This window comes from Nipponia nippon, unplaced genomic scaffold (genome assembly GCF_047370975.1).
Source record: "Nipponia nippon isolate SJK-2023a ecotype South Korea unplaced genomic scaffold, ASM4737097v1 scaffold_54, whole genome shotgun sequence".
In the NCBI taxonomy this organism is placed as follows: domain Eukaryota; kingdom Metazoa; phylum Chordata; class Aves; order Pelecaniformes; family Threskiornithidae; genus Nipponia; species Nipponia nippon.
In genome coordinates this window covers 355,936-368,580 of record NW_028262374.1, presented here as the reverse complement: position 1 = coordinate 368,580, position 12,645 = coordinate 355,936, and the positions used below count along the sequence as shown (strand labels likewise).

General features: G+C 53.2%; 1 protein-coding gene across 1 annotated transcript; it reads left to right on the top strand.

Annotated features, from left to right (window-relative positions):
• The first annotated feature begins 7,729 nt into the window (after positions 1–7,729).
• LOC148051801 (acrosin-like) lies at positions 7,730–10,132 on the top strand. Its single transcript, XM_087735282.1, has 5 exons — positions 7,730–7,803; positions 8,119–8,319; positions 8,658–8,944; positions 9,213–9,349; positions 9,773–10,132. Exons 1-5 carry the CDS (start codon positions 7,733–7,735, stop codon positions 10,130–10,132), a joined length of 1,056 nt encoding a protein of 351 aa, XP_087591408.1. The 5' UTR covers positions 7,730–7,732.
• The last annotated feature ends 2,513 nt before the right edge of the window (positions 10,133–12,645 follow it).

The window sequence follows — 12,645 nt, the reverse complement described above, 5'->3', positions numbered from 1 at the left end:
GCATCAAAAACCATCTTCACAAATCACAGACAGACTCCTGCCCTATCAGCTACTCAGCCACCAGTAACATCACAAGCACCTGAAAAAGCAAGGGGCCAGTTCCTGCCACGAATGACATCACAGACACCTAAGCAGGCCATGTGTCTTTTCCTGTCTATCTGCTACTCAGTCGCAAGTGCTATCACCAGCATCCGCACAAGCCATTGAAAAACTCCTGCTCTATCAGTTCCTCAGCAGCAGGTGACACCACAAGTACCTGCAGCAGAAGCCAGCTTCCTGCTCCTTCCCCATCAGCTGCTCAGCCACCAGCGTCTTCACAAGGACCTGCACAGCAGGAGCATCCTCTGTTTCCACATGCCATCTTTTTCACCTCCATCTCTAGCTTGTCTCCTGTCTCTCTGGGCTCTTCTCAATGCCAGGCACTTTGCTCCGTCACTCCAGGACCTCCCAATGCCTTTTACTGTTATTCTGCTTCTGTGGCAGATGTTACCTTGAAAGCCACGTGACCTGCACCTACTTCTCTTCTCCCTCTGCTTTGTGCTCTGGCTCTTTGATGCATTTTTTCACCTCATAGGCCCTTGTGCCCTGGCTCCCTCCTGCTGTTAAATCCTGTTCCTGCAAGAGAAGTGACAATCAGTCGGTGTCCCCTCTCTGCCATCTTACCTGCATCTGCCTGACCTGGACAGCTGCTGGGAGCTGTCACCATCAGCCCCGGCTCTGCTTGAAGTCTTCTCCTGGCACAGGCATAGCTCTGGCTGTGCTTGGGGCGTGCCATGCTTCCGGAGGGAGAACAGCAACACTCACAGTTACTCCTGGGCAACGTCCTGCTGGGAAGAGCTGACTTGGAGGCAGCTCTCCCAGGCTGGCAGCAAAGCAGCTTGGCAGCAAGCCCAAGGGCTGGTCCAGGGGTGCTCCCTGTCCCCCAGCTCAACCACAGCTCCCGCATCTGGCTCTCTTGTTACCAAAAGGGATTTGCTTGCATTTTCCTTTTCTTCCAGTTCGTGTGCACGTACTGCGAAAAAGCAGGCAGCAGAAGTACGCGCTGGCTAAAATCCCTTTGTAACGCTAGCAATAAAGGCGCTCTCAGCTTGGAGCATGAGAAGGACGCCGTGTTACAACTCTTCGGTCCTTATATGCAGTCTTAAGACTGTTCATGTACTCATGTTTACAATTTACACAACCTATTGGCTTTGGCCACGCTATCGTCTGTTACCATTCACTTTTGAGTATTTGTACACGCGAACCCTCTGTGCAAGTGCGCTTAAGGCATATTTATTAGCTGAGCTTACACAATTTTGTTGCAACTTTGCTTGTTTTCAGCCGGTTTGGTCTGGTTTCTTCTAGCAGCAAACCCACTTGCACAGGAGAGTTCAAGCTCAGCCAAGTTCTCTTGTGCGCATCTTGGAAGCCATCTTCACATTGTAGCTTTTTCTTACGGAGCACTTTCCAGCAGGATTTTGGAAAGCCCTTTCCCAGCTGGGAGCTCCAGGTCAAGGGCACGGGGCAGAAACAGCCCCCTCCCCTGAGGGCCCCAGCCCCCAACTGGCCTCTGCCCCCAGACTACTAAACCTGCCAAACAGGCTCTCCCTCTAACTGAATTATCTTCATTTTGGAGAAAAGAAACTGTATGCTTCCAGATTCAGTCGTCTGACTAAGACTGTTAGAGGGTGACTGGGGCTTCAGCTCCAGAGCAAAAGAATTTCCAGTACAGAATCTCAGCCATTGCCTCCATGCTCATCTTGTCAGTGACCCACAAGCACTGTGTTGTAAAAGCCAAAGGCTAATAAAAGGGATCCTCTCCTCCTCCCAAATCTGTGTTTATCTATCTCCTACCCTCAGACTACCACAGTAATTATCATACTATTATTCTCTAATTACCACCGACCTGAAAACCCTCCAAAGCACAGATGAGAACCATCACTAACCCCGCACCCACCTCTTAGTCCTCCTGCAGCGAGGCCTCTCTGACCGAGCACTTCTGCATGGAGATCTCTGTCTGGCAGGAGACGGTCGGCCTGAAAAAACAATGAAAATCTTATGGTCTCTTGGCTCTAGTGAAAGCAAAGAATTTATGATGCTGATATAAACCAGTTCAAGAGAAAGCAGGATCGTGGAAGAGGAGGAAAATGTGATCGGTCTCACCCACTTTTAATCTCAGAGGAAGTTTCAAGGGTGCTTTTTTTGTAATCCCTACACAACACAAGTGAAGAAGCCCATACCTGCTTTTTAAGGAGAACTGAAAAACACAAGAGTAAGACTGTCAAGTCTCTGTAATTGCTCTTCTTTCCAGGATACAGGGCTCATTTTTTACACATCCCAGTGGAGAGCTTTAACTTAAAATCACTAAGTTCTGATATGGAAAAGCAAAGCGTCCTCCGTAAATCTTTGGAAAGAACAGTCGACTGTTCATATGAAGTGTAAATGCCATGTTTCCACTCTCAAAGGTTATAACGCTTTTGGGTATCTTTGCCATCTTCATCTTCCGTGCCAAGACTTTCCTCCGATAAGACTATAACTACCGTACCTCAACATAACACTGAACTGTTCCAATACTCTTGCAGATTCTATGAAATCCAAAATGCCCTACGTGGATGCCTGCAGGGTTTGCTATTACCATCACGTTTAAGACACAGTCGATCCTACCAAACCTACAACCTGCAAAACCTGAAGACTACTTCATGCAAGACAAATTCCAGCATTTACAATCAGCACAGAGGAGCATACGTATCTATCTTGTTCTGTCCTTGCCACAACTGCTGGCTGACCGGTCATCAGCCTCCGTGGCTGACAGCAGGCAAGACTCTCATCTGCCTTAGCTCGGGCGCAGCTCCTGGGAAAACAGCCATTTCAGAAGGGCAGGTCTTGTTATTTCGGGAAAGTGCTTCAAGGAAATGCTTTTAATACCCTGGAATGTTAAGACTAAGCATGGTAATCTCACTCCAACTGCTAGCTCTGCCACAGATTACAGGAGCAATAATGGGCAAGTCACCGGTTTGAACTTCCCCACTGAGAAAACACTGTCAAATGCACACAGTTTATGCTACCACCTTCGGTAGTTCTTTTCATGAAAGACGGTAAAAATGCAAAAAAACAGAGTATCATTATCTAGCAGGTTCTCATAATCATACCCCCTCACATTAATAGATGGACACCAGGAAAGGAGTGTACATGCTCTGTTGACCTACCTACTCACTAAAACTAAATAAATTTTGTTCCTTCAAAAGCACGACCTTTCTTTTTTCTTTTTTTTTGTTGTTTTTTTTTTTTTTTCACGAAAAGGCTGGCACTGCTTTCTGAATTCAAGATGAGTTACATGGAGTCTACAGACAGCTCACGACAGATATGAACTCCCCAGTCAAGGCCACAAGCAAGAAAAAAACCACAGACACACGTCAAAGAGAAAACTTGTGAGCACGGACTGGAAGTCAGTGATTTGGGACTTGTAAGAAGGCCAGAAGATAACACAAAGCCACAGCAGACAAAAAGCAGCAAAGCCAAAGGCATTTCAGCCACACCAAATCTATCCCGCTTCAAGCTCTCCAACTCCCGTGTTAGATTTCAAAGGCCACGTCCACAAAAACCTGAGGAACGAACTATGTACCTTCAGCGCCACCGAGGTTCCCCTCTCCAGGCCATCCGAGAGGGGCCTGAATCGCTCCACCCCGTCCGTTTCTGCTCTTCCAGCAAAAGTCTCCAGCACCTGCTCACAGCTGCAATGAGAGAGGATCAGCAGCCACCTCACAAGCCAGGACAGGGGTGCGCACGTGCAGACCAATTACAAAAGGAAGAGAAGAGCCAGAGGCAGAAGAGAGACTCCACAGAGAGGCCAGAACCAGTCAAAAGCTCAAGAGCAGCAAAGGGCAGGATTTCTATCACCATGTACACACCTTTGGGTTGAGGCAGGACACAGAGGGTACACAGAGCCTTCACTGCATCTATCATCAGGCAAGAGACTTTGATACCAACACCTCTTGCCAGGAGCAACGCCTCCCTCTTTTGTACCCAGAATCAATGGCCAAGACTAAGCCAGCTCTAAAGAAGACTGAGATGGGAATGCCTCCTGATTGACAGTGCTCTGAGGAACAACCATGAGAAAACACTTGTTCCAAAACCTTGTCCAAACACTTCTGTTACCCTTGTTTCTGACAGGGGACAGAGGAGTGACAAGAAAGGGAGTGATGCACCTCAAACCATGCTGCCAGCAAGAGAAAGGCCTGCAGGTAAACTGAAGAAGCCACAAGGAACGTGTGGACTCGGGAGGAAACAGAGACTCCCCGAGCACCTTCAAACCCCTACTGCAAGCAAAGTATCACTGTCTAAAAGACCCGTTCTTCTCTTCCTGCCGTTTACATTTAACAATAGGAGGTATTTAAATCCCATATGGAAAGGATTATCGTGCTCTTCTGCCTAGCAGAGGGCGAGCACTTCATTGTGCGTTCCAAGAAATCCATCTTATATTCTGCTTCCAAGAAGCTGTGATTTGGGCCAGTTTAGGGCTTCGGGTAAAAAGACTAAAGTCAAGGAATTTCCCTAAAAGCTTTACCTTGAACTAGCACAGCTACAAGTCCTTAGATGTCACAGATGCCCAAATCACTCAAACCATTTTTTTTTAAACCACAGGCTACCTTTGATAATAATGACGGATGTATAACAATTCCTCTGTCAAGAGAAGAAGCTGGCACTTGTCCTTCTCCTGGTATTTCTCGAGTATTATGGGTATCTTGAATTAGAAAGGAAGTCCTACGCTTTTGTGAATGCCTTCTGCTTGCTTTGTAGGAAGAGATGTTGCTGCACTACGCCTGGCTGCCTCAACACTGGCTCTGCATTTCAGAAACCGAACCTGGAAAATCCTTAACTAATGATGCACTGAACCCTAAATCCCACCCCGGAGAGAAAATAAAAAAGAAAAATAAAAAAAAAAAGCATATACTTCTGGAAAAGTCAAAGTGAAATCACCTCACTACCTGTGATGATATCCAGCATGAGCAGCTACTGAAAGGACCCAAAAGCTGTGACCCATAACGTCAGAGCTGCATTTAAAGACAAGGTCCCAGACAAACCCCCACCTCTAGCCAATAACCGAAACCCCTCTCCAACTCCAAGTCCCTGGCAGGCAGGCCTTATTCTCCTTCATGAACTGGTAGCATTAGTCACCTCTGCTGGGAAGCAGCAAGCCCCCTGAACGAGATATACAGGGCATTTGGAAAATCGGCTCTGCCACACCTCCAGCACATGGCCCTGCAGGGGATCCTGGGACAAAGACATTAACCAGAGAGCTGCTTGCGTCGCCTTTTCTCATCCTTTAGGCACTAGGAGCCAGAAGCAGTCCCCAGATTGCTCCGCTGGACCTGGCCATTGATGCAGACGCTGGGGCCAGCGCTAGCTGTTTGCGTCAAGTTTAGGAAGGATGTGTTCAACGGCATTGCCAGCATGCTGGGACAGCTGGAACGTGCCAGAACTCCCCACTGCCCTTCTGCCATGTTACCTATATTCCTGTGAGTCAAGGGCACGCTCACAGCGTACCAATGACTCAACTGGGATGTATTTTTACTTAACAGGCAGTTAGGTCCCGCTACCCCAACCTCAGTAGGCCAGAGGCTTTATTTCACTTTTGGAACAAAGCTACCGCGTATTTACAGGACGTGCTGACACAGCAGTAACAGCTCAGAGTTTTGATAGACAGACAGCCTGTATGCCAGCACAGGAGGAGGAGGGCTCCAGATGATCCGCCTCTTCTCATAGGAACAACAGCCGATGTAATTCAGACTCCAAATGCTCGCCCGCGAGCACGGCCCAGGCAGCCGCGGCCCGCCTCTCTGCAGGAAGCTGGATCTACTGTTCTGCAGACTGGGCCTGTCTTAAGAGCTGTGGGCTGATCATTTCCTACTCCGGGTGCAATACAGCAAACGAAGGCAAGGCAGAGGACGCTCTTGGAGCAGCGCCCACTCACACACAGAACACTAAGAGCAGGATTCATCTACACAGAGGTTCTGTCTACAATATGGCTGTCAACACCAAGTCCCTTTGCCTCGGACTTCCTGGACAGTCCGTGCAGTCAGGGGGTTCAAGGCTGGCTTGACACGTCCTAGAGGAAAGGCTTTTAGTAGGTAATTCAGTCACGCCCTAAACCACGACAAACAAACTTCCGTAGACTACAGTGGGAGCCCAGACCCCTCATGCAGGTGCAGACACCTGCATTCACAGCTACGATGGTTTCTACCATGAACGTCAGCAAGGAAGCCCGTGCCTGACACTGTACTTGATAGAGAACAGCAGGAGACTGTGCTCCTAAGGGTACGTGTTCTCTCGCTGATGCTGAGCAGAAAGCCGACGCGTTATGCGCTCTCACAGGATGCAGGAGACAGATCACAACCCGCATGACAGCAATAACAAATGCCTACCTGGCATTCCTAAGAGGAGGGCATCGTCCCGGTGTCTGCAGAGGAAGGCAAACACTTGTGCCAGCAGGTATATTTAGACACTGGAGCACAGAGGAGTCCCACGGAAACCTGCAGGCTGAATTAGCAAGACAAGGGCAGTTACTGACTGTATCAGGGGAAGCCACACAATAGGTTATGCTCTTTTTCCAGCAAGACGTCCTGCAACTTTTGACTAGGTACTGCTCCAATCACCTTTTGGGTTCTTGCTGGACGAAATGGGCAGCGTGGTAAGGACAGAATTGGAAGGACACCACTTGATTAAACTTTAAATGGATCAAATTTGTATTTTAATTGCTAGTAAAACAAGGACAAGAGCCTAGAAGACAGCATGCAAGGTCAGCAGAGGACCCAGCCGTTTGTTTGGTAAAATACAGCCCCGAGGGACTAACACTCAGGAACTCATCTGGACCTAACAGATGAATGACATTCTTTCTCAGCCAGCTCAGAAGAGGATCACATCCCAATCCTGAGAGGCTGAAAGAAGAAGATGTACTCTATGCCAATCTGCCAAGGCTGACAGAGGATTTACCAAAGCCATGGAGAATGGCACATGGGGCTGAGAGCAGGAGCATCCTTCTCTGTCGAGAGCTTAAAGTTGCATGTCCGTGGCCACGCATACCAGGCGCCACAAGTGCCCTTGTCAGTGTTGGCCCAGAACAGCGCTATAACTCATAGACAGCAAGGACATGAAGCCTGTCAGAGGGGGCTGCTGTGGCTGACAGAGCCAGCGTGGACCGTGCTGCATCCGTGTTTCACTGCGCTTTGTGCAGGAAGGTTGACACTGCGCGGGTACGCTTGGCTTATTTGGCTTGCACATCACTGCTTGCCCGCCGCTGCTGTGACCAGATTGGCTCTTCAACACCCAAACAGGTGCATACTGCCTGTAGGAGCTATCTCCTCTGGTGTCTGTTTTTTGGGAAGGAGCTGGTGGCAAATGGCTGCAAAGAGCAGGGTGGCAGTGAACTCCCCAAAGAGGCTGTGATGCCCCACTTGGGTCGTTCCTGCTAGCTGGTAGCAGGCAGTGCTCGGAGCCAGGCGCTGCTGCCTGCCACGGGGCCTGCACACCCTCATCCCGCAAGCAGAGCACTCAGCGGGGGGCTGTCGGGGGTGTCCGATCCCAGCTTCTGCCTCCCCTCCTGCTTGGAATCCCCCATGTTGCCCCCCTCCCCCGACAGGCCACCGTGCCCAGCACCCGGAACCAGCGACTCTGTGACATCAGCCCCAGGGACAGGGCCACCGCGGGCAATGTCACTACTGCGGGCACTACGTCGGCTGCTGCACTGGTGGCAGCGATGAATTTGCTCCCCCTCCTCGTCCTGCTGGCCGTGTGCTGGCCTGTGCACGGCACATGGGACAGCTGTGGGTAAGTGGCCCAAGGCTCTGGGGGGGAGGCTGGGGCAACCATTATGGGGTTCACTGGAGGGTACCCGCTTGTCCCCCGTGGCCACGCCACAGCTTCCCGAACCCCATGTGGGAGCCTCAGTTCCCTGCCAGCACCCAGGCTGCTGGCACAACTCGTCTACGGGGCTCAAGCAGAAATGGGTGGATGGACGCACACCCCACGAGGTTCCCTGGCCCTGCTGTCCATGCAACGCCTTGTGGGGAGGGAAGACGGCTGACCTTCAGCCTCAACAGCAGCAAGCGGTCGAGCAGGACAGTAAGGAGTTTCTGGTTACAGAGGGACCTGCGGGCTCCGGCCCATGGCTGCTCACTACGGCACGTGGCGCGTCGTGGGGGGCAGAGATGCCCAGCCAGGGGCCTGGCCCTGGATCGTCAGCATCCAGGGTCCCTGGGAATTAGGCACAGGGCATATCTGCGGAGGCTCCCTCATCAGCCCACAGTGGGTCCTCACAGCAGCCCACTGCTTCATCAAGGCCAGGTAAGGAGGACCAGGGAACGGGCATATCCCCACAACACTAGCAGCTGCCCTGGACGCAGCACCACGCGCTACTCCCATCCCGTTTCCTTGCAGCACGCCCAGTGCCTGGGCACTCCAGAGCCCAGCTGAGAGACTGCTCAGGAGAAGGCTGAGGTCGTGCCACTGCTTCCTAGCAGCCTCCAGCTCGACATCCCTTGCGCCTAAGGCGTGCGAGGGCAGTCGCACCCTCCGTAGCGCTGCTGCCCTCTCTCCCCTATGAAGGAGAAGGCAGGGAACTGCTGGGCTGCTGCAGCACACAGCTCCGCTCCCCCTGACCCCTCTCTCCATCTGCCTTCCAGGCACATCGCCATGTGGCGCGTAGTGGTCGGGGCCACCCAGCTGACTCAGCTGGGCCCTGAGGTCCAAGTGCGCCATATTAAGCGGCTCCTGGTTCACCAACACTACAGTAATATCTCGGAGAGGAACGACATTGCCTTGCTGGAATTGGACCAGCCTGTCCAGTGCAGCTACTACGTACAGCTTGCCTGTGTGCCCGACGCCTCGCTGAGAGTGTCAGAGCTGACAACCTGCTACGTCAGTGGCTGGGGTTCCACGACCGCAAGATGTGAGTTCCCAAAAAGTGCTCGTGTCCTGAGTGCAAGCTTGGCACGCTGGGGAGACGGGCTGGGCTTCCTGAGAGCAGAGGCGAAAGCCAGAGTCAGGCTGCGGGGACGTCTGCCTACAGAGAGATGGGCCTGAGCCATTCCCCAAAGCAAGGCAGAAGGGAAACACCGGTACAATGCCTCTCACGACGCAAAGCCAAGCCCCACGGAAGGGGTTCACCCAGACAGGCGAGGAGAACTGCCAACGAGCTGCTGGGTGTTAATTCCTTTCTCTGCTCACAGCTGGAGGAGCAACGGATGTCCTGCAGGAGGCCAAGGTCCGCCTCATTGATGTCAACCTCTGTAACAGCAGCCGGTGGTACAGAGGGGCCATCCACAGCCACAACTTGTGTGCTGGCTATCCGCAGGGTGGCATCGACACCTGCCAGGTAGGAGCGTGCTACAAGTCAACCCCCGGCAGCACAGGCAGCCCTGACGCAACCGCCCAAACGCACCCCAGCACGGGCTTTGCCTGGCAAGTCATCCTGCCACCGCTGGGTCTCCACCGCTCTTGGGGCTCACCTCCCCTTCCCCAAAAAGCCCATCTAGTGCTCTTGGCAGCCCAGAGCTCCAGATCCCAACCCTGGCACCTCCGTCTTCCACCCATCCAGGATCACTGTGCAGAGATGAGAGAGCCCTGCCTTACAGGCCCACCGCCCCCTCCCAGACAAGGTGCTGGAGGCTCCAGCACCTGAGCAGAGCCGTTCTGTGCAGTGAACGCAGCTCTGGCAGGTGCTGTGAGAGAGAAGGAGCTGACATAGTGCCAACAGTGGCCACCCAACAACACCTTAACGCTCTCTCCCCCGCTGCAGGGTGACAGCGGTGGTCCTCTCGTGTGCAAAGAGAACAAGGCCGACTACTTCTGGCTTGTTGGAGTGACCAGCTGGGGGAAAGGCTGTGCGAGAGCAAAACAGCCCGGGGTCTACACCTCCACTCAGCACTTCTACGACTGGATCCTGGTTCAGATGGGACTGCACCCAGCGCTAAGGGCTGTGCCAACATCACGGGCATGGAGTCATTTTCTCACCGCCTCAACCCCCGTTCAGAGGCCAAGGCCAATACCAACACAACCGGGCAGGTTTAGCTCCTGCCCACTTCCACTCCAGAAGCTGCTGAAGTTCTTTACTCGCGTGCAGGAGCTCCTGCAGGTCCTATGGGGAAAAAAGGCTTGAGCAGCAGGAGGAACAGGATCCAGCGCAGCCTGCAGTGTACCACAACCAGTTCTTTCTGGGGCAATGTCTGCTGATCCAAAGGCAGCCTCAGTGTCAAAGGCCTGCTCTGTCTTGCCCACGCTCCGCTGAGTGCTCACAAATGCTCAAGTTGACTTAGCTCTTGAAATAAAGTTGCCAATTTTCACAGCTAACCATGTGTCACTCCAGTCTCCTGTGCAAGGCAAGGACTTCCATGCCCGGCACCTGCAAAATGAGGCTGCAGGCAGACAGGAGGGCACAAAGGGAAAGAGTCACTCAAGGGGGCTGAAACCATGCCCGGTCAGAGAGCAGGGTGAGGGTGCCGCCGAAGAAGGGAACACAGGTCATAGCGGGCTCGAGGTCTTGGGGACAGCAGCTGGCAACACAAAGTGTCTTAGGCCGGCTACTGGTGGGATCCCTGTGTGTGTGTGTACAATGCACCGGTGAACTCGAAACTGCACTCTCTCATGACCCAGGAGACATGGATCTAGAAAGACCCAAGGTTTGCACCAACGACTCGGTAAGGAGCTTGACATCCAGCCACAGGTATGACATGGACTTCAGTTCCATACTGTTATTTGAGGAAACTAGGAACATGCTGTGCTTATGAATCTGGGGAGTGAAGGTGGCTTTATGTTTCACTAGCAAACATCCAATCCTGATCATCTGCAAAGGCAGAGAAGGCCGGGGCTGTGGTCATGTTTGTGTAAGTGGTGGTTACGTATACATGGGTGCGGGTAAAGGCATTGCTCTCTCTATGCGAATCTGCTTTGCCGTTCACATTAACTGTGTAAGCCTGCGTGCGTGTTTGCGTACCTGGCTCTTTGGAATGCAGCGTAAGTCTCTTCAACACACGCACGGCAACAGCAGCAGCCACATCCATCAGGCTGGGATAGGACAAGCTTCCTGGGTGTGAGAGCCCACCTGATTCAGCTCTAGTCGACCTGAAAGGAGAAATCCCCCGTCTGCACACGTCTACTGGATCTGGCTGCTCTGGGAAGTACAAGGCCTGGTACTTCACACCAGGTTAGTGCTGCCTCCTCTCCTCTGCACGGGCAGCTTTGTGAAGTCCCCTATGGTTTGCCTGTCTAAAGCTCCAAGAGAACAAACTGAGCTCCACCTGGGGGTTTCTGCTGCAGGGTCCTTTCACAGTGATCCAACCCCAGACCTGCCCTGCCATGGGCTGACCCCGCTGACCCCTCACTTGCCCCCGCTGCTCTTTGGCCTGGAGTCAGACCCAGCCAAGAACTATGATCTGCTGCAGAGCAGCGCAGGGCCAGAGCTTCTGCAAGTCCTGAAGGAGATCAAACTGCAGAAAGTGCTTTTTGAACAGCACATGGAGTCTGGGGACAGCCAGGTCAGGAAGGGCAGGCATCCCGCCCTGCTGCCTACCAAACTGCACTCCTAAGCCCTCCTGCTGCCACTGCTCCGGGCCTCTTGCTGCTCCATCCCCTTCTGTTGCTCCGTGCTGGAACCCTATCCCAAAACCACCAGACCCCCCCCGCCCGCAACTACCCAAGCTCAGCCTTAGAGCTACCCTGCAGCTTTGGCTCAGTGGCACCGCTGACTGATGGAGCACTGGGGTAGCAAACTGTGCGCTGGGGAGACTGCCAGCCCTGCTAGGAGGGCAGCTCAGGGGACCCTGTGCTCTCTGCTGGACGTTCAAGATGAGGCCTCTTGTCAAAAACCCTGACTTGCTCAGGGAGGGACCATGAGACAGCATCATCTCCACAGCCAGAACAGCTCCTTTCAAACCATCATCAAGGTGAAGCAAAGGGCATGCCCCAGTCTCCAGAGATCCCAGCGCAGCTGGAGGCACGCTGTGCACCCCTGGCTGGGAACAGAGCTGGCAGCTGCAGCACCAGCACTTGCCAGGGGCCAAGAGCACAGCAAGAGGAGGATGGGATGGATGGTCCTGGCAGCTTCAGAGGCAGGACCTTGTGCGGCTAGTGCGGAGGGGACGTGCCGAGGCGGGAAGCAGCTCAGGGTATGCCTGCTCAAGCACCTCCAAGTCCTTCATGACTCCAGGAGGTGGAGATGTGGCTGGTGCTTGGCAGGCCTCGTCCTCTTGTGAGGTCTGTGGGTGCTGGGGCTGATCAACCAGGTGGGCTGCAACCACATGCCAGCCCCATGACTGAAAGGCTCGCTCTCCTCTTGCTCGTGAGCTAGTCCAGCTTTGAGTTCACTAGCCAACTGCACACGCCCACAGCGCTCCCACCAGCAGCTGGCCCCAGACACTCGCTGTTTCCAACTGCTGGGGCCCTGTGACCTGTGTTCCCTTCTGCCGCTGCTAGCAGCCAGGCCTCTGGACAAACCCCTGTCACGCTGGGGACACAGAGTGGGGCTGCACAGAAAAGGATTTGGAATCGCTCTCAAAAAGAAGGTAGGACGGACTGTGGTGATCAGGTGCAGGGCTCAGGCAAACAAGCAAACCAAACAGCACTTTGCTTATGGGTGACTGGCTCCTTGATCCCCCCTTCTCCCCATTTGCCATG